This window comes from Osmerus eperlanus, chromosome 8 (assembly GCF_963692335.1).
Source record: "Osmerus eperlanus chromosome 8, fOsmEpe2.1, whole genome shotgun sequence".
Taxonomy (NCBI): domain Eukaryota; kingdom Metazoa; phylum Chordata; class Actinopteri; order Osmeriformes; family Osmeridae; genus Osmerus; species Osmerus eperlanus.
This window is the reverse complement of record NC_085025.1, coordinates 624084-650789: the sequence shown is the minus strand read 5'-3', so window position 1 is coordinate 650789 and position 26706 is coordinate 624084. Positions and strand designations below refer to the sequence as shown.

The window sequence follows — 26706 nt, the reverse complement described above, 5'->3', positions numbered from 1 at the left end:
CCTCCCTCGTCCCTCCCTCTCGTCCCTCCCTCTCCTCTCTCTCTCCTCCCTCTCCTCCCATCCCTCTCCTCCCTCTCCTCCCTCTCCTCCCTCTCCTCCCTCCTCCCTCCCTCCCTCCCTCTCCTCCCTCCTCCCTCCCTCCACGGCTGCCCGGTTCTCAGCAGCCCCCAGCAGCAGACACATCAGCGGGTGTAAAGAGATGAGTGGACTGTGATCAGGTGACAGTGACAGGGCTGGTCTCCTGACTGGCTCTGCCTTCATGCAGGAGTCAGGGGTCACCTGGGAAGACGCACAGCATGTAACCTATCTGTGTGTGTGTGTGTGTGTGTGACCCTCTCCAGGTCCTACGTTGCCAAGGCAGAGTCCTCAGGTGCCGAATGGGCCTTCAGTAGAAGAGCTGGAGATGCAGAGAAGGTAAGGACCTCCACCTGTCCCACAATACACCAAATCAAATGTATTTGTATAGCCCTTTTTACACGCAAGCATGTCACAGAGGGCTTCACATATGCCCATAGAACTGCCCCTCAACCAACCTAAACCCTCAAGGCTACACCAGGCTGGGGAGGGTGGCCGGGGAGGGGGTCCGTGGAGGGGGGCCGGGGGAGGGGGGCCGGGGAGGGAGGCCGTGGGAGGGGGGCCGGGGGAGGGGGGCCGGGGGAGGGGGGCCGGGGTGAGGGGGCCGGGGGAGGGGGCCGGAGGCCGGGGGAGGGGGGCCGGAGGCCGGGGGAGGGAGGCCTGGGGAGGGAGGCCGGGGGGCCAGGGGAGGGGGGCCGGGGGTGGGGGGAGGGGGGCTGGGGGCTGCAGTGGGTTAGGGATGTGTGGACTGGGGTTTGGGGAGAAGAGGGTGACGGGGATTGGAGCAGGGGATGTATTGTGTTCTGGGGAGAGGAAATAAGCAGGATTTTTGGAAGACACACACACGCACACTCAATACTTACTTACTTACAAATGTTGATGAGTTTGGACACTCCTAATGCTCCAACCCCGCTCCTCCTGAAGCACAGAGATAGAAGCTAGTAGTTCCAGAACAGACAGACAGACAGACAGACAGACAGGCAGGCAGGCAGATAACAGTGCTCCCTCTATCTTCATGGAAGATGGATGGATTCTTTATTCCTCCCTGGGGAAGTGATGGGACTCAGCGAAGTTCTTCTACTTCCTGTTATTAAAATAGCTCCTCCCTGACTGGGCTGCAAGGCCTCATGGGTAATTCTGTCAACCTCTGTTTTAAACGTTAAAATGTGGATTACTGGCATGATAGTGGACTCATGCTATGTGTCTCATTGTGTGTTACTACACACAGGCTGGTCTGGCTTGAGAATCTGACTCTAATATCCTGTTAGAGGACACCTCATTAGTTGGTGGACCACCACCAGCGTGTGAGAGAGAGACAAAGAGACCAAAGAGAAGACAGAGAGAGAGAGAGAGAGAGAGAGACGGAGAGAGAGAGAGAGAGAGAGAGAGAGAGAGAGAGAGAGAGAGAGAGAGAGAGAGAGAGAGAGAGAGAGAGAGAGAGAGAGAGAGAGAGAGAGAGAGAGAGAGAGAGAGAGAGAGAGAGAGAGAGAGAGAGAGAGAGAGTGTGTGTGCATGAGAGAGAGAGAGAGAGAGAGAGAGAGAGAGAGAGAGAGAGAGGTGTGGTACAGAGGCATGACGTGACTTGTTTATGTGGCAGCTCATAAAGCAGAGCTGCAGCTCCATCTGAAAGTCATCATCTCTCCTACATGAGTGATCACAGGACACACACACACACACACACTGACACACACACACACTGACACACACACACACACACACACACTGACACACACACACACTGACACACACACAGACACACACACACACACTGACACACACACACACACTGACACACACACACACACTGACACACACACACACTGACACACACACACACACTGACACACACACACACTGACACACACACACACACATTTTTGCCACAAGGATCACACTTTTTGAGTTGAGTGAACACAAAATCATTACGCGTTACAGATTAGGCAGCCATGCAATATTACAGTTACTGGAAGAAATCAAAGATTACATCGAATCTCCGACTCAGCGTTCACATTCCATTCCAGCAGTTGTTAAACTCCTCGCTACATTACAAATATTGGCATCAGGATCATTTCAAACAGTCATCGCTGTTTTGACTTTGGTGGCTGATCCATGATAGAGAGAAAGAAGGAGGCCCATTCAATTGCGCGTATTAAATGCTCGCAATGTACGCTATAGTGGCGGAGAAAGGCTCTGATTACCTGATGACCTGCAGGTTTCGTAAATACGACGTAAACTGAAGTATCACAGAGTGCGCAATCTGCGGGTTGGCCATGGCGCTTAATAACGCTACGTTTGCGAATGTACGTACATGAGGCCCCCTGTGTCTCTCTCTCTGTCTTTCTCTCTGTCTCTCACTCTCTGTCTCTCACTCTCTCTCTCTCTGTCTCTCTCTTCAACTTTCTCTCTATTTCTGCTTCACTCTTTTATACATTTCTCTACACATCCTCTCTCTCTCCACTATCCCTCCCTCTCTCTGGTCTCCCTCCCTCCCTCTCTCTGTCTCTCCTCCACCTATACCTCCCTCTCTCTGTCTCCCTCCCTCCCTCTCTCTGTCTCTCTCCACCTATCCCTCCCTCTCTCTGTCTCCCTCTCTCTGTCTCTCTCCACCTATCCCTCCCTCTCTCTGTCTCTCTCCACCTATCCTCCCTCTCTCTGTCTCTCTCCACCTATCTTCCCTCTCTATGTCTCCCTCCACCTATCCCTCCCTCTCTCTGTCTCTCTCCACCTATCCCTCCCTCTCTCTGTCTCCCTCCACCTATCCCTCTCTTCTGTCTCCCTCACCAGACATGTGTAGTGTATTGTGGTCCCAGTGATCTATTCTGACCCTGGTCTATATTGGCAGTAATGATGTCGTTCCTGTAGAAAGAGCCTGGTATGTATTTAGACTCGCCAAGGTCATGTCCCAGCGAGCTCAAGAGACTAGGTTAGCTGAGTCACTGCTCCAGCTGCAAAGTCAAAGCTCTCAACACAACACACACACTCACACACCATACACACTCACACACCATACACACACCCTCACACACCATACACACTCACACACCATACACACACACCATACACACACCCTCACACACCACACACATATACCTCTCCATCTGCAGCCTTCTCTCATCGCTCAGCTATGGCCTGGAGTAGACAAGGTGTGTGTGTGAGCCTTATGTCACGTTACATTCCTTCCTGTGTGTGTGTGTGTGTGTGTGTGTGTGTGAGGAATGGATCAAACCATATATGATCACAGAAGTCTTTGGAGTCTCCAACCCTGATGACACACAGATTCCTCAGTGATAAACCAGACTGGAGCATGTTCATACTCACACACACTCTCCAGGTTCTGACACACACACATATACACGAACACACACACACACATATACACGAACACACACACACACACACACATACACGAACACACACACACACACACACACATATACACGAACACACACACACATATACACGAACACTCGCACACACACACACATATACACGAACACACACACACACATATACACACACACACACACACACATGTCCGGGCTGTGGCTGGTTAGGGGGGCACATGGAGCCGAGTGTTTGACTGCAGCAGCAGCATATGGACCCTCTGGGCCTCTGTCCAATCAGACAGGGATGCCTAGGTGTCCTGAGCCAATGAGGAAAGCCGCTTTGACCAGCTGGAGCCTGCGGTTGCCAGGTTTGTCTGCAGCTTCCTCTCTCCGCCCCTCAAGACCCAGACAGCTGCCTGACTCTGCTACCTGGTTCTATCACCTTTATCACTGAGGAGAGTTTCAATGCTCTTCAATAGCTTACATTCTCAACATACAGATTTTAAGTTTTCATAAGGATGTAAACAATCTGTAGATACAGGATTTACACTCTCAGCTGTCTCTCCCCCCCCCCCCAGCGTGGGCGTCTAGTCAGTAGGTCGTTGTAGTAACGTTCAGTCTCCGTAGTAACGTAGCTGTTCACCAGGCAATGCATGTCAGGAGACAAGAGGCTGGTTTAACCCTCAGATAGAGGAGAGGAGAGATGGGGGGGGGGGAGAGGAGAGAAGGGGGAGAGGAGAGAGGGGGGAGAGGAGGGAGAGGAGAGGAGAAGAGAGGAGGGGGGAAGAAAAAGGAGAGGGAGGAGGGAGTGGAGTGTTTCATTCTAGCTTCTGAGGAGTGTTTGGTGATGGAGAGGGAATCTGGCCGCAGCATTCAGGAATGTAGCTGAGGGGCAGCATTACTGCAGTGTGTGTGAATAAGTGTGTAAGTGTGTGTGTGTGTTCCTGTCCTAAGGAGTGTCTGTTTTAAAGTGTGTGTGTGTGTGTGAGATCATGCAGCGATAGGAATGTAGCTGCTCTAAGGAGAACATTGCTGCTGGGTGACGTTATCTTGAGCACAGGTCTGGATACACACACACACCACACACACCAAACACACCACACACACCACACACACCACACACACCACACACCCTGCTCCCCTGGAAGACAGTCCCCCTGGCTTTTACACTAGTATACACACTAACACACTGTCTCTCCTGAAAAACCCAATAAACTCACTTTCTATCACACGTACTTGGACATACATGTGTGTGCACGCACACACACCTATCACCCTCCTGAAGTACTTTTTTCACACACAAAAGCAGAGCACAGTACAATAATGTACAGTAGAGTATAGTACAGTATAGTAGAGTCCTCATCAAGTGTACTCATCAGTGATGCAAACCTTTTTTCAAAATATTTTCCTATTTCCCCAAAATATCTGTTCCAAACGTTTTTTTTTTTTTTTTTTACTGTTCCAAACTTTTTGTTCACACACACATTGAAAGGAGGAGAGAGAGATCAAGCCACCAATACAGATTCAAACTAAAGTAACAAGCCTGTTATGGAACCATGGAAATGTAAGAAGTAGAAAGTACAGATGTTTGTGTAAAAATTGTAAGGAGTGAAAATAAAAAGTTGTCAGACAAATTGTGAAGTAAAGTACTGATACCAGAAAAATATACTTAAGTACAGTAACAAAGTATTTGTACTTTGTTACTTCCCATCTCTGATCAATATGTAGTTATATGAACCCATATGAACCTCCCTCTAACCCTCTCAGGACTGGAACCAGGCCAGGGATGCCTCCTCTCCTCCTCTCCTACTCTACTCCTCTCCTCTCTCCTCCTCTCCTACTCTCCTCCTCTCTTACTCTCCTCCTCTCCTCCTCTCTTACTCTACTCCTCTCTTACTCTCCTCCTCTCCTCCTCTCTTACTCTACTCCTCTCCTCTCTCCTCCTCTCTTACTCTCCTCCTCTCTTACTCTCCTCCTCTCCTCCTCTCTTACTCTACTCCTCTCCTCCTCTCTTACTCTCCTGCTCTCTTACTCTCCTCCTCTCTTACTCTACTCCTCTCCTCTCTCCTCCTCTCTTACTCTCCTCCTCTCCTCCTCTCTTACTCTCCTCTGTCCTCCTCTCTTACTATCCTCATCTCTTACTCTCCTCCTCTCTCCTCTCTCCTCCTCTCTTACTCTCCTCCTCTCCTCTCCTCCTCTCTTACTCTCCTCTGTCCTCCTCTCTTACTCTCCTCCTCTCCTCTCCTCTCCTCCTCTCTTACTCTCCTCCTCTCTTACTCTCCTCCTCTCCTCCTCTCTTACTCTCCTCCTCTCCTCTCTTACTCTCCTCCTCTCCTCTCTTACGCTCCTCCTCTCCTCTCCTCCTCTCTTACTCTCCTCCTCTCCTCCTCTCTTACTCTCCTGCTCTCTTACTCTCCTCCTCTCTTACTCTACTCCTCTCCTCTCTCCTCCTCTCTTACTCTCCTCCTCTCCTCTCCTCCTCTCTTACTCTCCTCTGTCCTCCTCTCTTACTATCCTCATCTCTTACTCTCCTCCTCTCCTCTCTCCTCCTCTCTTACTCTCCTCCTCTCCTCTCTCCTCCTCTCTTACTCTCCTCTGTCCTCCTCTCTTACTCTCCTCCTCTCTTACTCTCCTCCTCTCCTCTCTTACTCTCCTCCTCTCTTACTCTCCTCCTCTCCTCTCCTCCTCTCTTACTCTCCTCCTCTCTTACTCTCCTCCTCTCCTCCTCTCTTACTCTCCTCCTCTCCTCTCTTACTCTCCTCCTCTCCTCTCTTACGCTCCTCCTCTCCTCTCCTCCTCTCTTACTCTCCTTTCTCTTCCCCTCCCCCCCCCCCCTTCTCTATTTCTGTCCTGTCCTGAGTCAGGTGGATGAAGATGGAGAATGAGGTCAGTAGGTATAAAGGGCCTGAGGGATGGAGGGAAAAGACCAGCTTAGAGACGAGAGAGTCAGGAAGACAGGAGAGAACCCCAAGTACCCTGGAGGGAGAGAGAGAGAGAGGTACCCTGGAGGGAGAGAGAGGGAGAGAGAGAGGGAGAGAACCTCCTTTTAGACAGGGAGATTCCCTTTAATCCTTAAGGATGAAGCGAAGAAAAGAAAAAAGGAATGGAGTGTGAATGAGAGAGAGGGGCAGAGTTGGAGTGGATGAGATAATCTCTCCGTAAATCTGGGGGTTAGTGGTCTCTGTCAGTACCTCAGGAAGTAACATAAATACAGATCAAAATGGAAGGTACGTAAGTAGGTGTGAAATAAAATGGATGTGATGATCATTCAGACCCTCCTCTGCATCCCTCCTCCTGTCTCCCCTCCTCTCCTCTCTCCCCTCCTCTCTCCCCCCTCTCCTCCTGTCTCCTCTCCTCTTGTCTCCTCTCTCTCCTCCTGTCTCCCCTCCTCTCCTCTCTCCCCTCCTGTCTCCCCTCTCCTCCTGTCTCCCCTCCTCTCCCCTCTCCTCCTGTCTCCCCCCCTCTCTCCTCCTGTCTCCCTCCCTCTCCTCCTGTCTCCCTCCCTCTCCTCCTGTCTCCCCCCCCTCTCTCTTCCTGTCTCCCTCCCTCTCCTCCTGTCTCCTCTCCTCTATCCTGTTTCTCCTCCTGTCTCCCCTCCTCTCCTCTCTCCTGTCTCCTCTCTCCTGTCTCCTCTCTCCTCTCCTGTCTCCTGTCCACTCTCATGTCTCCTCTCTCCTGTCTCCTCTCCTGTCTCCTGTCCTCTCTCATGTCTACTGTCTCCTCTCTCCTCTCCTGTCTCCTGTCCTCTCTCATGTCTCCTCTCTACTGTCTCCTCTCTTCTCTCCTGTCTCCTGTCCACTCTCCTGTCTCCTCTCTCCTGTCTCCTCTCTCCTCTCCTGTTTCCTGTCCTCTCTCATGTCTCCTCTCTCCTGTCTCCTCTCTCCTCTCCTGTCTCCTGTACACTCTCATGTCTCCTCTCTCCTGTCTCCTCTCTCCTCTCCTATCGATGGAGTGTGCTGCCCCCTAGTGTCCACAGATTCATCTCTCATGCTCCACTCAGAGCATCTCACCCCTGTGCAGTGATGAGAGGCTGGATGTGTGAGAGCCAGGCACGTTATGCCTGCTGTGTTATTACAGGAACATATCACCGATTCACAGTCTTTTTTAGTATCAATCAGGAAGACAAGATCATTTATTCTGTAAATAAGAGGAAAAGTGCTGTGTGAGATGTGGTTGCGTAATTGTGTCTTTTTTGTGAAACAACAATTATATAATGAGAGTGTTATATAATGATAACAAGATGCAGTGCTGTGTGATGTCTCTGTAGGTCTGAAATTGGTTAGCCTCTCCACTGTGCTGTGCTCCCCTCCTCTTTTTCCTCCCCTCCTCTCCCCTCTCCTCCTCTTCCTCCTCCCTCCTACCCTACCCTCCCCTCCCTTCTCTCTCATCCCTCTCTCCTCCCTCTCATCCCTCTCTCCTCTCTCATCCCTCTCTCCTCTCGTCCCCCAGGCAGGTGGAGCTGCAAAGGCAGAAGGAGCTGGAGAGACAGGAGAGGGAGAGACTGGAGCACGACATGCTGGAGAGAGAACGCGAGAGAGAGCGTGCGGAGAGAGAGCAGGCGGAGAGAGAGCGCCTGGAGCAGGAGAGAGAGCAGGAGGAGAGAGAGAGGATGGAGAGAGAGCAGCAGGAGAGAGAGAGGATGGAGAGAGAGCAGCAGGAGAGAGAGAGGATGGAGAGAGAGCAGGAGCAGCTGGAGAGAGAGAGAGACCAGCAGGACTGGGAGAGAGGGAGACGCATTTCTAATGCAGGTGAGTGATCCCCCCCCGCCTCTGTCTCTCCCACTGACACTCAAACACACACACACACTTATTTACACACACACGCAGCGTGCGCATTCATGCATGTTCTGTCACACACACATGCGCACAATCACACATTCAGTGAAGCGTAAACCCGTAAGGCAGAAGTAGAACAGGACACACAGCCCTCAGACGCAGAGCAGAGAGACGCAGAGCAGAGAGACGCAGAGCAGAGAGACGCAGAGCAGAGAGACGCAGAGCAGAGAGACGCAGAGCAGAGAGACGCAGAGCAGAGAGACGCAGAGCAGAGAGAGAGACGCAGAGCAGAGAGAGAGACGCAGAGAGACGCAGAGCAGAGAGACGCAGAGCAGAGAGACGCAGAGCAGAGAGACGCAGAGCAGAGAGACACAGAACCACAGAACCACAGAGCAGAACCAGCAGGTGAGTCCAGTGTGTGTCTCTCCCTTCTCGGAGCTGGATGGGTGCACGTCTCCGGTGACGTGTTTAGCATCTAGTTGCTCTCCTCCTGTGTGTCGCTCCCTTATTGGCTAAGTTACAGCCCTTATTTTCCTCTCCTGCTCTCCTCGCCCCTCCTTCTCTTCCTCCCCCTCTTCTCTCCTCCTTGGACCATGTCACTTTACCCGCTAGTTGGATGGGCATAGATGAACAGATTGAGAGGCGCTGGGGCATGGAAAAAGTGTGTGTGTGTGTGTGTGTGTGAAGGCCCTCCCTAGCCAGGCTGTAATGGTGTAGTACTGACAGGCCCACTGAGGCACCTGAATAACTGCTGAGCTGGGAGAGACAAACACTCATATACACACTCTCACACACACACACACACCCTGGGGAGACAAACACACACAGTATGTTCACTGCATGTGTTTATTGGGTTGTTTGAGGTTTTGCTGTGTAATAACTGCAATGTTCTGTTTTAATGCTTTCTAGATGTCTCTCCTGCAGGATGCTTCTGTGTGTGTGTGGGATAGGGTTAGTGTGTGTGTGTGTGTGTGTGTGTGTGTGTGTGTGTGTGTGTGTGTGTGTGTGTGTGTGTGTGTGTGTGTGTGTGTGTGTGGGATAGGGTTAGTGTGAGTGTGTGTGTGTGTGTGTGTGTGTGTGGGGGGGGGGGATAGGGTTAGTGTGTGTGTGTGGTTTGCTTACAGCTGTGTAGCTGTGTAGGGGTCTTGTCTCACTGGTCTGGGGTCTGGCTCATTCTGGTCTGGGGTCTGGTCTCTCTAGTCTGGGGTCTGGTCTCTGGTCTCTCTGGTCTGGTCTCTCTGGTCTGGAGTCTGGTCTCTCTGGTCTGGGGTCTGGTCTCTCTGGTCTGGAGTCTGGTACCTCTGGTCTGGGGTCTGGTCTCTCTGGTCTGGAGTCTGGTCTCTCTGGTCTGGGGTCTGGTCTCTCTGGTCTTACCCTAACCTGTGTTCTGGGTTGAGATGGATGTTAATAGGATCATGTTCTGATCTGAGGGGAGACCAAGCTGTTGGTAGTCTGAGGCTTAATGTAACACACACACACACACACCCCCACACACACACACACACACACACACACACACTAACCCTAACACACACACACAAACACATCTATGATAACTAGGGGAGGCTGTTCCTCATTAACTTTGCTCCTAATTTCATGACTGAACAAGTGGTTCTTTGTAAGAACATCAAACCTGTAGAGTGAAGACTAACTGGCTCAGCAGTCATACTCGCTGTTCACCTGAGACCAGCCTGGACCCCCTCACCCTGGACCCCCTCACCCTGGACCCCTTCACCCTGGACCCCCTCACCCTGGACCCCTTCACCCTGGACCCCCTCACCCTGGACCCCCTCACCCTGGACCCCTTCACCCTGGACCCCTTCACCCTGGACCCCCTCACCCTGGACCCCCTCACCCTGGAGGTTACCCTGGACCCTAACCCTGGAGGTTACCCTGGACCCTAACCCTGGAGGTTACCCTGGACCCTAACCCTGGAGGTTACCCTGGACCCTAACCCTAGAGGTTACCCTGGACCCTCACCCTAGAGGTTACCCTGGACCCTAACCCTGGAGGTTACCCTGGACCCTAACCCTGGAGGTTACCCTGGACCCTAACCCTGGAGGTTACCCTGGACCCTAACCCTAGAGGTTACCCTGGACCCTAACCCTGGAGGTTACCCTGGACCCTAACCCTGGAGTTTACCCTGGACCCTAACCCTGGAGGTTACCCTGGACCCTAACCCTAGAGGTTACCCTGGACCCTAACCCTGGAGGTTACCCTGGACCCTAACCCTGGAGGTTACCCTGGACCCTAACCCTAGAGGTTACCCTGGACCCTAACCCTAGAGGTTACCCTGGACCCTAACCCTGGAGGTTACCCTGGACCCTAACCCTGGAGGTTACCCTGGACCCTAACCCTGGAGGTTACCCTGGACCCTAACCCTGGAGGTTACCCTGGACCCTAACCCTGGAGGTTACCCTGGACCCTAACCCTGGAGGTTACCCTGGACCCTAACCCTGGAGGTTACCCTGGACCCTAACCCTGGAGGTTACCCTGGACCCTAACCCTGGAGGTTACCCTGGACCCTAACCCTGGAGGTTACCCTGGACCCTAACCCTGGAGGTTACCCTGGACCCTAACCCTGGAGGTTACCCTGGACCCTAACCCTGGAGGTTACCCTGGACCCTAACCCTGGAGGTTACCCTGGACCCTAACCCTAGAGGTTACCCTGGACCCTCACCCTGGAGGTTACCCTGGACCCTAACCCTGGAGGTTACCCTGGACCCTAACCCTGGAGGTTACCCTGGACCCTAACCCTGGAGGTTACCCTGGACCCTAACCCTGGAGGTTACCCTGGACCCTAACCCTGGAGGTTACCCTGGACCCTAACCCTGGAGGTTACCCTGGACCCTAACCCTGGAGGTTACCCTGGACCCTCACCCTGGAGGTTACCCTGGACCCTCACCCTGGAGGTTACCCTGGACCCTAACCCTGGAGGTTACCCTGGACCCTAACCCTGGAGGTTACCCTGGACCCTAACCCTGGAGGTTACCCTGGACCCTAACCCTGGAGGTTACCCTGGACCCTAACCCTGGAGGTTACCCTGGACCCTAACCCTGGAGGTTACCCTGGACCCTAACCCTGGAGGTTACCCTGGACCCTAACCCTGGAGGTTACCCTGGACCCTAACCCTGGAGGTTACCCTGGACCCTAACCCTGGAGGTTACCCTGGACCCTAACCCTGGAGGTTACCCTGGACCCTAACCCTGGAGGTTACCCTGGACCCTAACCCTGGAGGTTACCCTGGACCCTAACCCTGGAGGTTACCCTGGACCCTAACCCTGGAGGTTACCCTGGACCCTAACCCTGGAGGTTACCCTGGACCCTAACCCTGGAGGTTACCCTGGACCCTAACCCTAGAGGTTACCCTGGACCCTCACCCTGGAGGTTACCCTGGACCCTAACCCTGGAGGTTACCCTGGACCCTAACCCTGGAGGTTACCCTGGACCCTAACCCTGGAGGTTACCCTGGACCCTAACCCTGGAGGTTACCCTGGACCCTAACCCTGGAGGTTACCCTGGACCCTAACCCTGGAGGTTACCCTGGACCCTAACCCTGGAGGTTACCCTGGACCCTCACCCTGGAGGTTACCCTGGACCCTCACCCTGGAGGTTACCCTGGACCCTAACCCTGGAGGTTACCCTGGACCCTAACCCTGGAGGTTACCCTGGACCCTAACCCTGGAGGTTACCCTGGACCCTAACCCTGGAGGTTACCCTGGACCCTAACCCTGGAGGTTACCCTGGACCCTAACCCTGGAGGTTACCCTGGACCCTAACCCTGGAGGTTACCCTGGACCCTAACCCTGGAGGTTACCCTGGACCCTAACCCTGGAGGTTACCCTGGACACACGTTTTAACCTGGTCTGAACAGGAGCGTGTTGGGTTTAGGGAGAACTAGTAGGAGATTTTCTGTTCCCCATGTGTAAGAGAGGATCCTGTGTGTGTGTGTCTGTGTGTGTGTCTGTGTGTGTGTGTGTGTGTGTGTGCTGTGGAATGTGGGTTCTCGTTAAGGGTTCTCTACTTTGGGATGAAGGAGAAAAGCTGGGGCCGAGGTCACATGACTAGCTCATGGCCACAGACCCTGGTGGGAGGGGGAGGGGGGATGAAGGGGGAGGGAAATGGTTGACGGTTGGCTGGAGAGAGAGAGATGGAGAGAGGAAAAGAGGGGGAGAGAGAGAGATAAAAAGAGAGAGAGATGGAGAGGGGGAGAGAGGATGGGGAGAGAGAGGGGGAGCGAGAGAGATGGCGTGGAACGGAATGAAGGAGAATCATCATGTCTTTTTTGTCAGTGGAACATACCAGACCTGCATCCTGACCAATCAGAACGAGCCAACAGTATTTTAGAGAGAGAGGGAGAGAGAAGGGGGGGGGGGCAGGGGGGGCTTAGAAGTAGGGCAAGAGAATGCTCCAAGTGTGTTTGTGTGTGACTGTGTGTGTGTGTGTTTGTGATTAATCTTGTGTGTGTGTGTTTGTGATGAATATTGTGTGTGTGTGTTTGTGATGAATATTGTGTGCGACTCTGTGTGTGTGTTTGTGGAGAATCGTGTGTGTTCATGCCACAGATATACACTATATGAAAATGTGCACATTGGTGTGGGTGTGGGTGGGGTGGGGTGGGGGCTGATGTCTGGCTGCCATTCTGATGATGGTCAGTGGAGCAGAATGAGGGCAACACAAAGGATTAGCCTCTCAGTAAACATGGTGCAGGCAGGAGCCAGCCCAGGCTAGGCTAGCTAGCCATACATATAGTTCAAGCAGCAGCAGCCAGGCTAGGCTAGGCTAGCTAGCCATACATATAGTTCAAGCAGCAGCAGCCAGGCTAGGCTAGGCTAGCTATCCACACATATAGTTCAAGCAGCTGCAGCCAGGCTAGGCTAGGCTAGCTAGCCATACATATAGTTCAAGCAGCAGCAGCCAGGCTAGGCTAGGCTAGCTAGCCATACATATAGTTCAAGCAGCAGCAGCCAGGCTAGACTAGGCTAGGTAGCCATACATATAGTTCAAGCAGCAGCAGCCAGGCTAGGCTAGGCTAGCTAGCCACACAACACAACAGAGCATGGATAATTCAGGAGCGATCCGCCGGCTACATGACCACACCCTTCTCACCAAACAAGGACAAAGCCTAATGATAACCCTAACCCTAATGATACTGCTCATTCAGACACACAGAATACAGAACACCTGCTGCTGGATCATGATCTGAACTACAGACACACAGAACACTTGCTGCTGGATCATGATCTGAACTACAGACACACAGAACACTTGCTGCTGGATCACGATCTGAACTACAGACACACAGAACACCTGCTGCTAGATCACGATCTGAACCTACAGTGCAACGATAACATCTCAACTACAGATGACACGGTACAGCCGTGAGGTCCAGCTTCACCTCTGTGTTCAGACTGTCGTGTGATTCCGTCACCAGGGAGACCAGGAAGGAAAGGGAGACCAGGGAGGAAAGGGAGACCAGGGAGACCAGGGAGACCAGGGAGGAAAGGGAGACCAGGGAGGAAAGGGAGACCAGGGAGACCAGGGAGGAAAGGGAGACCAGGGAGGAAAGGGAGACCAGGGAGGCCAGGGAGACCAGTTAGGCCAGGGAGACCAGGGAGGAAAGGGAGACCAGGGAGGAAAGGGAGACCAGGGAGACCAGGGAGACCAGGGAGGAAAGGGAGACCAGGGAGACCAGGGAGGCCAGGGAGACCAGGGAGACCAGGGAGGAAAGGGAGACCAGGTAGGCCAGGGAGGCCAGTTAGGCCAGGGAGGCCAGTTCACTCATGTTAGCAAACATGAGTGAACTGTTCAAACCAGCCAGGCCTCTGGATCAGTGTTGAGCTGCCTGGAAAGAATCAGTGTGTCTGGGATCGCATGGGAGAGACTGCCACCGGCCTCTTACTAGTGTGTGTTGCTTCTCTCTCTCTCTCTCTCTCTCTCTCTTCCTCTCTCTCTCTCTCTCTCTCTCTCTCTCTCTCTCTATGAAACACTCTACTCAAGTCCATCTCCAGGCCTGTTTCTTCTGCTAACCTAATCCACTAATAGTAGCATCTTTTCTGTCTGAGAAAAGAACAGAACGATAAAAGGAGATTTAGAAGTGTGCTGTTTTTCCTGCTTCATTTGCTCCCTTCTCTCTTTCTGTCTTCTTTCTATTTCCTTCCCCATCCCTCCTCCCTCCCTCCCTCCTTCCCTCCCCTCTTCTCTCTGTGCTGTGTTCTCTCTCTGTTCTGCGTATACCTCCCTCCCTGTCTCGGTCTGTCCATACTTTGCTGCGTTCAGCATTTGAAAGCACTCTCTACACCCCCCCCCCTCCCGAATACAAGCCCTCCTCCACCCCCAACTACCCTGCCCCCGGAACCGCCTCCCCCTCTTCCGCTGCCCCGCCCACCCCTCCACTACGCCACTCAGCCTCCCGATTTGCCACCTCACTAGGCTCTGCTTTCCACCCCGTCCTCCCTCACTACGCCACGGTTCCCCGGCGACAGCAGGCCCCGCCCCCGGCACCCGCGCCCGCCCCCCCAATCCCGTCCAAGTCCGTAGTGTGGTCGGCCGCCAACTTCACCCCCCTGCCCCCCTCCCCCCCCGTCATGATCAGCAGCCCCCCAGGGAAGGCCCAGGGCCCCCGCCCCGTCATTGCAATCCCCGCCCCCTCCCCGCTCACCCAGAAGCCCCCCTCGCCCTCCCCCAACGGCCCCCCTATGTTCCCCGCCCCCTCCCCCGTCACCATCTGCTGCACCGCCAACCCCACCCCTCCGCCTCCCCCCACCCCGCCCCCTCCTCCCCCTCCCCTACCCCCCTTTGCCCTGTCCTCCCCCATGTGTTCTCCCTCTCCCTCATCCCAGCCCGCCGCTGGTGTCCCCTCTCCCTCCACAGCCCCCCGCCCCTCCAGCCTGCCAGTCAGCCCTAGGCTGGGAGATGGCTCCTGCTCTGGGCCAGCTCCTGAGCCCTGCGCCCCCCTGGTCCTCCAGGCCCCCTCGCAGGGTAAGGCCTTCTCTCTCTCTGCCCCCCCCCGCCTCCCTTCCCTCTCTATGTCCACACTCACCTGGGGGCTGAAGCAGCAGGGTCCTGGGCCTCCGTCAGGGCCTGTGGAAGGTGGTGTTGACCCCTCACCCTGGCCCAGGACTGGCTACTGTGGTGGCTAGCATGGCTACCTGTGTTGACCCCTCACCCTGGCCCAGGACTGGCTACTGTGGTGGCTAGCATGGCTACCTGTGTTGACCCCTCACCCTGGCCCAGGACTGGCTACTGTGGTGGCTAGCATGGCTACCTGTGTTGACCCCTCACCCTGGCCCAGGACTGGCTACTGTGGTGGCTAGCATGGCTACCTGTGTTGACCCCTCACCCTGGCCCAGGACTGGCTACTGTGGTGGCTAGCATGGCTACCTGTGTTGACTAGCATGCCTAAAGCCTGGCGGATTCTCCTGTGTCCGAGGAGGTCTTAACAGGTTCTGCTCCAAGACATTGACTGCCTGTCTGTGTGTCTGTTCTGCTTTGGCCAACTCACCTGTTCACTGCCTGCCTGCCTGCCTGCCTGCCTGCCTCTGTCGTGGTCCTGCTGGTCTGCCTGGGGTGGAGACCTGGGTGTGTTGTCTGGTCTTCTGTGCGAGCATGGTGTCTGTCGTCCTACCGAGGGAAAAGTGATTCAGAACGAGGAGGGAAATCATCTTCTTTTAAACCATCTCTTGTTGTGGTTTCATTTTTGACCATGTCACCCTCACTGTTCTGTCCGTGTGTCCAGGGGTGTCTGTCTGTTCCTGTCTGGGTGTAGCTTCCTGTGTGGGTGTGGCCGGAAATGTGTGACGCTGATTGGACAGTTGGTTACCTACCTGTGTGTTCCTCAGGAGCAGCACTAGATTACATTGTATTCTGACACTTTTATCAAAGCGGCATACAAATAGAGCACAGACATTCGTGCATGGTAGAGCAGAGACAGGAAGGATGGTTAGAGTTAACGAACAATCTCTCAGGTACAGTGCAACAGTAGCTTGGCATATCTACAACAGGTTGAAGATTGACATGTGTTCTGCCTGGTTTAAACCACCACCTGATCACAATGATGAGACACAACATGACATGACCTCCACCTCCCTCCCCACACCCTCACCTCCACGTCCCTCCTCACACCCTCACCTCCACCCCACACCCTCACCTCCACCCCACACCCTCACCTCCACCTCCCTCCCTCCTCACACCCTCACCTCCCTCCCTCCTCACACCCTCACCTCCCTCCCTCCTCACACCCTCACCTCCACCCCCCTCCCCACACCCTCACCTCCACCTCCCTCCCTCCTCACACCCTCACCTCCCACCTCCCTCCCCACACCCTCACCTCCACTTCCCTCCTGACACCCTCCCCTCAGTACTGCTCAGACACATGATGAGATGATGCCCCACCACCCCTCCCCTGAACCCTGACCTCAGTCCTCCAGGCTCATATTTCATTAGCTAGGAGGACCCAGGGAACCATCCCCCATTGACCAGAGTTCATTGTGGTCAAATTCCATCATAGACATGGATGTGATGGTCCAGCTAGGAGCCTGTCGTTATTAGTCTGTCTGGTTCAGAAGCCCTGAGGCTAATTCAGCAGGCAGGGCCAGTTATGAGGCTGACACAGTTCTTCTGTGTTTCTGTGTGTGTTTCTGTATGTGTGTTGTGTTGTGTGTGCTTGCATTGTCTCCATTTTCTTCATTGATATTCATACATTAACCACTGACCACTACTCAACTATACGCATGTTGTGTGAGATGCAGTGTGTTGCTGGTGATGTGGCTCGTTTATACCATGTTTACTTCCTGTCCCACCCGGCTACATATCTCACTTCTGTGTGGATGAGCTGTGTTGCCTACAGTGCACTGGAAAACCTACTCCAGCTTGCATGCTGTGTTTGTAGTGGATTGTGTTGTTAGAAGCCTTGAGTCTTGTTAATGTATAATGTTTTCTTTAAGGGTAAGAATAGTCGTTAGATTGCTTTGAGAGGATCTTGAAATGAGATACTGATTGTTGAATCTTTCCCCTCTCCCCCCTCTCCCTATCCCTCCCTCCCCCAACAGATGCAGTGCTGACTCCTGGACTACCCACACCTCCCCCCCCTCCCCCCCTCCCTCCTGGTTCCACTGTGACCCCCACGGCGGGCCCCCCTGCCCCCCCGGGCCCTCCCCCACCTCCTCCCCTGCCCCCCACTCTCACCCCCAGCGGCCCCCCACCCCCGCCTGGCCCCCCTCCTCCCCCCTCTGGGCAGGCACCTCCTCCAGTCCCGCCCCCCGCCCCTCCCCTCCCCCCTGGGCTGTTCTCCCCCTCGGAGGACCGCCCCCTCTCTGGGCTGGCCGCCGCCCTCGCTGGAGCCAAGCTGCGGAAAGTGCCACGGGTGAGACACACACACACACTGCATGAGCACACAATCTGGTGTATCCTAGCTGGTGTATCCTAGCTGGTCTATCCTAGCTGGTCTATCCTAGCTGGTGTATCGTAGCTGGTCTATCCTAGCTGGTGTATCCTAGCTAGAGTGTAGCCAGTCCTGTGTCTGACCTTCCTGTGTTCATTCCTGTTTCTGCAGAGTGAGGACCCAGTGGGGGCTGCCCTGGCTGCAGCCGTAGCAGGGGGCGTGGCTGGAGTGGCAGCGGCCAAGCCTGCAGGGGGGAACGGGCCCCTGCCGGGGGGAGGGGGTCTGATGGAGGAGATGAGCGCCCTGCTGGCCAGGAGGTGACATGACACCCTCAGCAGCTGTATCTGTCTGTCTACACATCTAACAATCTATCTACCCATCTATTTGTCAGATTTATCACTTTATTGATCCCAAAGGAAATGAAAAAGGGTTTATGATAAAATAACATGAAGGAGCAACAGTTGCATGATTTAGAAAAGCCCTTATTCCTCTTCTCCGTTCAGGGTTGGACTCTTTAAGCTGTGTTGTTGATGTCTGTGTTCGTCTGTTTGTTGTTGTGTTGCAGAAGAAGAATCGCTGAGAAGGGCTCGTCTCCCGAGCCTGACCTGAGAGCGGTGAGTATGACAAACCTGCCTGGAGGAGGAGGAGAATGAGGAAGTGGAGGAGGTGGAGACGGAGGAGTGGAAGGAGAGGAGGAGGAAGGGGAGGAGGGTACGACACCTGTCAGGAGAGGGAGAGATGGAGGAGAGGAGGAGAGTACATTACATTACATTTAGTCCTTTAGCAGACGCTCTTATCCAGAGCGACTTACAGTAAGTACAGGGACATTCTCCCTGAGGCAAGTAGGGTGAAGTGTGTTGCCCAAGGACACAACATCATTTGGCACGAACCAACAACCTTCTGATTAATAGCCCAACTTCCTAACCGCTCAGCCATCTGACCCCTAGTAGAGGCAGGAGGTAAAGGGGAGGTTGATGGAGAGGGGAGGACAGGTAGGAGGACATGGTGATAGAGGAGAGGGCCTATCCACGGCTACTAGACATCTGAATCTGGATGACCTTTGACCTGTCCTTTCTCCTTGTGCTTCTATCCAATAGGAGGAGCTGGAGGGGCCTACAACTCCTAAAGTGTCAGCCTGTAACACGCCAGGTAAGCATGGAGTTACCTGGACGTGCACAAGGATGGACACAAAAGTTTAGAATTTGTGAGCGACCAATCAGAGCACAGATGTTTCAAATCTCCTGCCCAGTATCCTATAACATGTTGAGCCCTGAAGAGAGGGCATACCGCTACATACAGCCACTGTAGTGCTCTGGATCTGTGTTTAAGAGTGAAGCAGTAGCTATTGTTTGGGAGCGCTGCAGCTATAATGTACAGTAATGCCTGAATTACAGCTTTGAGAATGCCTAATGCCATTGTGTGTGTGTGTGTCCAGACATGCCCAGGAAGCCCTGGGAGAGGACTAACACCATGAACGGTAGCAAATCCCCCGTCATTGGAAGGTAAGCTAACATCCAGACAACATCGCTAACGTAGCTGTACCTGTGTAGCTAACATACGTTAGCGTAGCTGTTCCAGTGGAGCTAACATACGTTAGCGTAGCTGTTCCTATGGAGCTAACATATGTTAGCGTAGCTGTTCCTGTGGAGCTAACATACGTTAGCGTAACTGTTCCTGTGGAACAAACATATGTTAGCATAGCTGTTCCTGTGGAGCTAACATATGCTGAACTGGGTCTCAGGGTCTCTCTGATAAGGGTCTCAGCCAGACCCTTAGATGGGTCAGGGGTTAATCTCTCAGGTTCCGCTCTGAGCCTACATCTCAGTCTGGCTTTGATGCCGTCTGATGCCGTCTGATGCCGTCTGATGCCGTCTGATGCCGTCTGATGCCGTCTGATGCCGTCTGATGCCGTCTCCACCTGAGAGCTGAGGAGGAGGGGGCATGACTGCATGTCATGGCTCTGCTGGTCTGGTCTGGTACTGCGGGTCTGGTCTGGTACAGCTGGTCTGGTATATTGGTCTGGCCTGGTTCTGCTGGTCTGGTATACTGGTCTGGTCTGGTACTGCTGGTCTAGTTCTGCTGGTCTGGTATATTTGTCCGGTCTGGTTCTGCTGGTCGAGTTCTGCTGGTCTGGTCTGGTACTGCTGGTCCGGTACTGCTGGTCTGGTATATTGGTCTGGTCTGGTTCTGCTGGTATGGTATACTGGTCTGGTGTGGTACTGCTGGTCTAGTTCTGCTGGTCTGGTACTGCTGGTCTGGTATATTGGTCTGGTCTGGTTCTGCTTGTTTGGTTCTGCTGGTCTGGTACTGCTGGTCCAGTACTGCTGGTCTGGTTCTGCTGGTCTAGTTTTGCTGGTCTGGTCTGGTTATTCTGGTCTGGTTCTGCTGGTCTGGTCTGTTTTGATGATCTGGTTCTGCTGGTCTGCTCCTGCTAGTTGGGGTCTGTGGGAGGAGCCAGCTGAGTCCATGGGCGGAGCTAGCAGGGTTCTGTGGGCGGAGCCAGTGGGTCTTTTCAGGACGTTGTGTGTCTCCCCTCACAGACGAGACGCACCGTGGAGAAATCCTCAGAGCTCAGGTCCCTCCAACAGGTACCCAGGCCTGGAGACTCCCCTCCCCTCCGCTCCTCTCCCCTCCCCTCCTCCGCTCCCCTCCCCTCCCCTCCTCCCCTCTGCTCCTCTCCCCTCCTCTCCCCTCGTCTCCCCTCGTCCCCTCCCCTCCTCCCCTCTGCTCCTCTCCCCTCCTCCCCTCCTCTCCTCTCCCCTCCTCCCCTCCTCCTCTCCTCTCCCATGGGTGGTGTGTGTGTGTTTTCAGGGGTGGTGTGTGTGTGTGTTGCATCAGAAACATTCTCTTTAATCTCCGCCAACAAGGGATTCACCAGACTCACTCATGCCTTTGGTAGCACAAGGCTATCCTTGTCAAAGGAATTCCCCAAACCACATAAATGTGATAGGCCTGTTCCTTTAACACACATACACTCACTCTCTCTCTCTCTCTCTCTCTCTCTCTCTCTCACTCACTCACTCACTCACTCACTCACTCACTCACTCACTCACTCACTCACACACACACACACACACACACCCATAACCCCATAACCCCATAACCCAGGGTGAAAACCTTGTTGGCTGGTGCTGACGGTCAGTTTCCTCTCTAACTGAGAGTCCTTAACTGGGATGAATGCAGTCGATCATGGAATGTTTACCATTGAGTGTGTTATTTAGAGCAGTTAACTTGAACTAAATCAAGTTAACTTTCCCTCTGAAACCTGACCAGTTCAGGAAGTTGTTGTCCCACACATCTGCTGGGCGGCTCACTCTAAGCAAAGCGACGTACGTGCTTCTTGGTCATCAGAAGTATTTCTTTGGGAGTTCAATGCACTTTCTGTCAACTTGTTGAAGTTGTTGAAGTGTTTGTCTGCTTGACGGGTGTAGCAGTCTGCAGTGTGGAGGAGCTGAACACCATCGGTTACTGTAGTTTAACTTTTCTCTCAATCTTTTTCTCTCCTTTTTTCTCTCATGCCTCTCTCCACCCTCCCCTCCTCCCTCCCCCTCCCTCCAGACCTAAGTCCACTCCCACACCGACTGGATCTTTCAGTGCCAATGGCGTGCCAACAGAAGGCCTTGACTATGACAGATTGAAACAGGTAATAATCATTCTTTGATTGGGGATGAAGATGAGGGTGGAGGTGTGGGTGGGGTGGACATGGAGGTGAGGGTGAGGTAGGGGGTGAGGGTAAACATGGGGGGTGAGGGTGTGGGTGAGGTAGGGGGTGAGGGTAAACATGGGGGGTGAGGGTGAGGGTAAACATGGGGGGTGAGGGTGTGGGTGAGGTAGGGGGTGAGGGTAAACATGGGGGGTGAGGGTGTGGGTGAGGTAGGGGGTGAGGGTAAACATGGGGGGTGAGGGTGTGGGTGAGGTAGGGGGTGAGGGTAAACATGGGGGGTGAGGGTGTGGGTGAGGTAGGGGGTGAGGGTAAACATGGGGGGTGAGGGTGTGGGTGAGGTAGGGGGTGAGGGTGTGGGTGAGGTAGGGGGTGAGGGTAAACATGGGGGGTGAGGGTGTGGGTGAGGTAGGGGGTGAGGGTAAACATGGGGGGTGAGGGTGTGGGTGAGGTAGGGGGTGAGGGTAAACATGGGGGGTGAGGGTGTGGGTGAGGTAGGGGGTGAGGGTAAACATGGGGGGTGAGGGTGTGCCCAATGGCACTTGCTGCTGTGCGTCCCTCCTCTTGGTGTGTGAGCGTGGTAGATAAGCACAGATCCCCCTATCAGCTGCAGCAGAGACAGGAAGCCCCAAGGCCCCTCACCCTCCCTCACCCTCTCCCTCCCCCCCCTCCCTTTCCCTCCCCCCTTCCCTCTCCCTCACCCCCTCCCTCAGCTGTCCCACCCTCTCACTGTACGCACGCCACGAGGACGCTAGTGCATCTGTGACAACGTCTTTATGCGTTTTTTGTTTGTTTTCAGGACATCTTGGACGAGATGAGGAAGGAGTTGTCCAAGCTGAAAGAGGAGCTCATCGACGGTAGTTCTTAATGATTGTTGTGGCATGCTGTGTTTCAGCACTACTGTGTAACAGTGTTGGTTTAGCATCTGGAGAGAAGGCACTAGCCACTAGCACTAGCAGGCAGACAGGACATGCTGTATGTCAGTGTTTAACCAGTGTTACTAGCCAGTATTATTTGATAGTGTTATTAGACAGTTACTAGCCAATGTTACTGTTGCTAGCCAGTGTTGCTAGCCAGTGTTGCTAGTTTTATTTCTCTGACCTCTGGTCTTCCTCCTCTGTCTCCTCAGCGATCAGGGAGGAGCTGGGGAGGTCCAGCTCAGCATAGAAGACTGACCTCACGTTCCGGAACATCCCGGAACATCCAGACCCTGGTCACTCCTGCAGATATGACACTATACACCCCACACAGGAAAACACAACCACAGGTGACATTAACGACAGCAACCGTAGTAACACAGAGGACTTGTCTGTGGGCGGAGCAGCACAGGCCCACAGCCCAGCGGGGCGTGTAGCGTGTAGCGTGGGCGTCCGCTGACATCCATCTTGTGAAGCCTCTTCACGTCGTTGTATCTCCTGGACGGCAGGACACAGTCTTAACCAGAAGCGACTGTCTTTATGCAAAGATTCCTTTCTTTGTCTATTACACTACAACAACAAAAAAACTATGAAAATCCGCAATTAAACAAAACATTAAAATGTATTGAACTCTAAAACCGTATTAACCATTGAAGGAAGTGTGAGAAATCTAGCAGGCAATTTTCATGCTTAATGGCACACAAGTGTGATTTCATGTTCAGGGAGTGTTGAGAGAACGGGAGGCAGGAGGGTAACGACTCAGTTTCCATGTTGGAGCCTCTGTGTGTGAGAGACTGAAGGACAGGGTAGAGTCTACCACTGCAGGACTTTGTAAAGCGTGTCTTCCTCAAATACTATTTTAATCTGAATATAAACGAAAAAAGAGAGAAAAAAAAAAGATATTTACAAAATAAATCTATCAATCATGTCTGTTTCAATGTAAATCCTTGGCCATATCAAGTAGCTTAATCAAATCTCTACCGGATGGTCAGTCATTGTCTTCTAGTCTGTAATATCCAGAAATCCTATCTTTTTCAAATGCTCCTGAAGAGCTACTGTACTGCGTTTCCTATGTGTTGTGTGTGTCAGCCTGATGATGTCACAGGCTGATGATGTCACAGGGGACTGTCCTCTCTAAAATCAATCATTGTAGCTCCTTACCAAACCTATTCTGACAGACGGTGAAAGTGATGGTTTAAAATGCTAAACTGGCCGTTAGCAGGTTCTGTAGAAGGATCCAGACAGTTATTTGAGGGGTTATTTTCCTCCCATTTCATTTTTGTCACATTTGGTGCATGTTACGTTTTTATACACAGTGAAGGTCACTGAGGTCGCCACGAAAAATGTAATTACTTCATCATGAGTTTATAAGCAATAAGTGTAGCATCTATCTTTACTGACACCCCCACACACTCACTGATCCTGACTTGGACATCAAGGTCTGGAGATGGGCCCAGCTGCCCCCCCCTATCACAGCTGCTGAAGGCCACTCTGCTTGTTTCATTTTCAGAGAAGCTTTATGTTAGCAGCTGCATTTCTTCATGTTCGATTTTTCTTTTGAAATGCTTATTATCGAGGAGTTTGTGCGTGTTGGGGAGGAAGATGTGCTTGTGCCATTTAGCTTGTCTCAGTGTGCTTACTATGTGCGTTGCTTTTTTAATGGTTTGCCTTTATTTCCTGCCACTCAGTAAAAAAATATATTAATTTCAGCTTAAATTGACAGTTTCCCTGCTGGTTTTGTCCAGCACATGCTGAATAAAGCATGTTTCTTTTCAGTGAGCTAAGTTAGCGTTTCCAAACGTCTAGCCATCCAATCATCTGAGAGGTTGAAGGTGTAACTGTGGAGACTAGAGTCAAAGAGCTTCTTAACTCTAGCTTCTTTCCTTTTGACTTGACTGTCTCTAGAGAGACTGATGTTGATCAGGGCTCATAATCAATACTGCACAGGAGAGCTGAATCCTGCTGGGTTTCAACTTATTTTCTTTCTCGTCATCTTCTAAGGAGTAGCACAGCATGTAAAACTGGTCTGTACAGATGTGTGTTTACAGCATCGATTGCACTTTAAAAACCCATAGAAATCCACAACCACCACAAATACTGCTGTGTCCCGGCTGCAGCCTCCATTGCCAATAATGTGGCTAATTCACCAAAGGTTTCAGATGCCAGTCTACTCCTGCTAAACACATCACACTCGAACTGAGTCGCCTTTTGTTGCATATCATTGTCAAGAGAGAGGTACATCTCTATCTATCAATTTAAAGTCCGGATTGGGAAGTGAAAGGTTCTGATCAAGGATATAGTTCATATCTACATGAATAACTGTTCTGATCAAGGATATAGTTCATATCTACATGAATAACTGTTTGTGAATCTTCATGGTTTGTGCCTTGTTCTGAAGTTGCATTTAATATGTCAAAGACTAGTGAAGATCTACATGCTAGTAATAATTCTATAGGGGCTGTCATGATATAGATGATTTTGTGTTTAGCATCCTGTTAAAAGTTATAAAGGGAGTGTTTTTGTTTTGTTTTTACTTTGGAATTTATCTGTACAAATAAACCCAGCCTTTTGTTTTCTCCTGAGGCCATTACTATGTTACACAGCTATGGTGTTATTATCTGGGATTAGAAAACTGAACAAAACACAATGGCTCAAAGTAACTCAGTCCCCAAACTCTCATCACCATCTGAGATGGTGGACTAGCTAACACTGAAAGAAAATCTCGAACTTAAATCAATTACATTTTTCAAATTTACATTTCTCTTTCCTGACTTTATTCTTTTAGCATTCACATTGTACCATACCGTTCTCATATTAATTAGACTTTTCTTACATGCTAACATTGTTTTGTTTGAGCGAATGAAATAAAAATTGCAATACATGATTACATTTGGAGTGATATTTAGTGGATCCTTCAGCATGATCTTGTTAACGACAACACATTGAATGTCTTAGTTGTCTTGTTTAGTCTTTTAAATTAATTATTTGTTCAAGTATTTTTGTGTCCATGTCAGTGGAGCAGACAGAAATCCTGAGGTTCACTAGGCGTCGAGACACGCAGATATCATGCAGACAGCTGGGGTTATGTTCCGTCACTCATTTCAACATATTTATAAATGAACACAACAATAGACCAAATACATGAGTAACATCAATCTACTTACACTACTAGTCACACATAAAGTACAGAGAGTCAAGCAAGGTTGCTTATAATCTCAGTCAGTCAGAGCTTGCTGTCAGAGCCTCGGTTACATACTATTTACATTTACATTTAGTCATTAAGCAGATGCTCTTATCCAGAGCGACTTACAGTAAGTACAGGGACATTCTCCCCGAGGCAAGTAGGGTGAAGTGCCTTGCCCAAGGACACAACGTCAATTTGCACGGCCGGGAATCGAACCTGCAACCTTCTGATTACTAGTCCGATTCCCATCCGCTCAGCCACCTGACTCCCCCCTGACTATTTAAATCTCATGTCCAGGAAATCCGGGCCAAGCACTTTTCTTAGCAATGGACCATCTCCATCTCTGCCCCCTCCCTCCACCAGGTATCTCCTTCCAGCCTGGCCTGCGGCTGCAGGCCTGCAGCTCGTGGTTGGTGCTCTTCTGCTGCTGCACAGTTCAGCTGAGGCGAGCAGGAAGCAGGGGGCGGGGCCATCTGAAACTGAAGCTGTGAGATGTGTCAAGACTGGAGCCCAGACTATATTTAACCCTCTGGTGGCTGAGCCTGATTCCATCCACTCATGATCACATCCTCAGGTTGTCCAGAGGAAACAGCCGTGTTTGATCCCCTGCGGCTGATCTGGCGGGTGTGTGGTCTGTGTGTGTGTGGTCTCTGTGTGTGTGTGTGTGTGGTCTGTGTGTGTGTGTGTTTCAGGGAAAAAATGTCATGCAGAGACTTCCTGTAGAAGGTAACACCCATTTCTGCAGTTCATCTGAGGTTCCACTGGTAGCAGAACTAGAGACAGCAGGATCACTTGCTGCTGCCTGCTCGGTCGGAGGGAGGGGAAGAGAGGGAGGGGGGGAGAGAGAGGGAGGGGAGGGAGGGAGAGGGGAAGAGAGAGAGGGAGGGGGGAGGGAGAGAGGGAGGGAGGGGGGGGAGAGAGGGAGGGAAAGAGAGAGAGGGAGGGGGGAGAGAGAGGGAGGGGGGAGAGAGAGAGGGAGGAGATAGGGAGAGAGAGAGGGAGGGGAAGAGAGAGTGAGGGGGGAGAGAGAGAGTGAGAGAGAGGGAAGGAGGGGGGGAGAGAGAGGGAGAGAGACGGAGAGAGACAGGAGGTTGAGTGAACAGCCTGACAGGATGTGAATGATCCCTGACATTATGCCCCCTGTTTAAGAAGGCAGCTGCACATGCACAACAGCTGTGTTATGCTGTTACCTGTTGTACTGTTACCATATATCTCAGAAATATAGGACAAAATATTCAGCTTCTAGGCAACAAAATACTTTTTAAACCATAACCTTTGATACAGATAGACTTTTGACAGTCATTTGAGGGTTTAGGTTGGTTGAGGGGCAGTTCTATGGGTGTATGTGAAGTCCTTGATTTGATTTGTTTCATTATACTGTGCTAA

The 26706-nt window shown here is 52.3% G+C and overlaps 1 protein-coding gene across 8 annotated transcripts in view; it reads left to right on the top strand.

The window, feature by feature from the left end:
• Positions 1-25023, top strand: part of enah (ENAH actin regulator) — a 48149-nt gene extending 23126 nt beyond the window's left edge. For 4 of the 8 annotated variants that reach the window (XM_062467998.1, XM_062468003.1, XM_062468001.1 and 1 more), the window contains 12 exons: positions 342-414; positions 7851-8149; positions 14456-15157; positions 17227-17540; positions 17730-17875; positions 18124-18172; positions 18656-18707; positions 18994-19060; positions 20099-20146; positions 21117-21201; positions 22019-22076; positions 22349-25023. In XM_062467998.1, coding sequence (XP_062323982.1) covers positions 342-414; positions 7851-8149; positions 14456-15157; positions 17227-17540; positions 17730-17875; positions 18124-18172; positions 18656-18707; positions 18994-19060; positions 20099-20146; positions 21117-21201; positions 22019-22076; positions 22349-22386 — 1931 coding nt within the window. In that variant the 3' untranslated portion in view covers positions 22387-25023. The remainder of the gene's footprint in view (positions 1-341; positions 415-7850; positions 8150-14455; positions 15158-17226; positions 17541-17729; positions 17876-18123; positions 18173-18655; positions 18708-18993; positions 19061-20098; positions 20147-21116; positions 21202-22018; positions 22077-22348) is intronic. The other 4 variants (XM_062468004.1, XM_062468005.1, XM_062467999.1 and 1 more) reach the window with 4 other exon arrangements.
• Positions 25024-26706: the final 1683 nt, after the last annotated feature.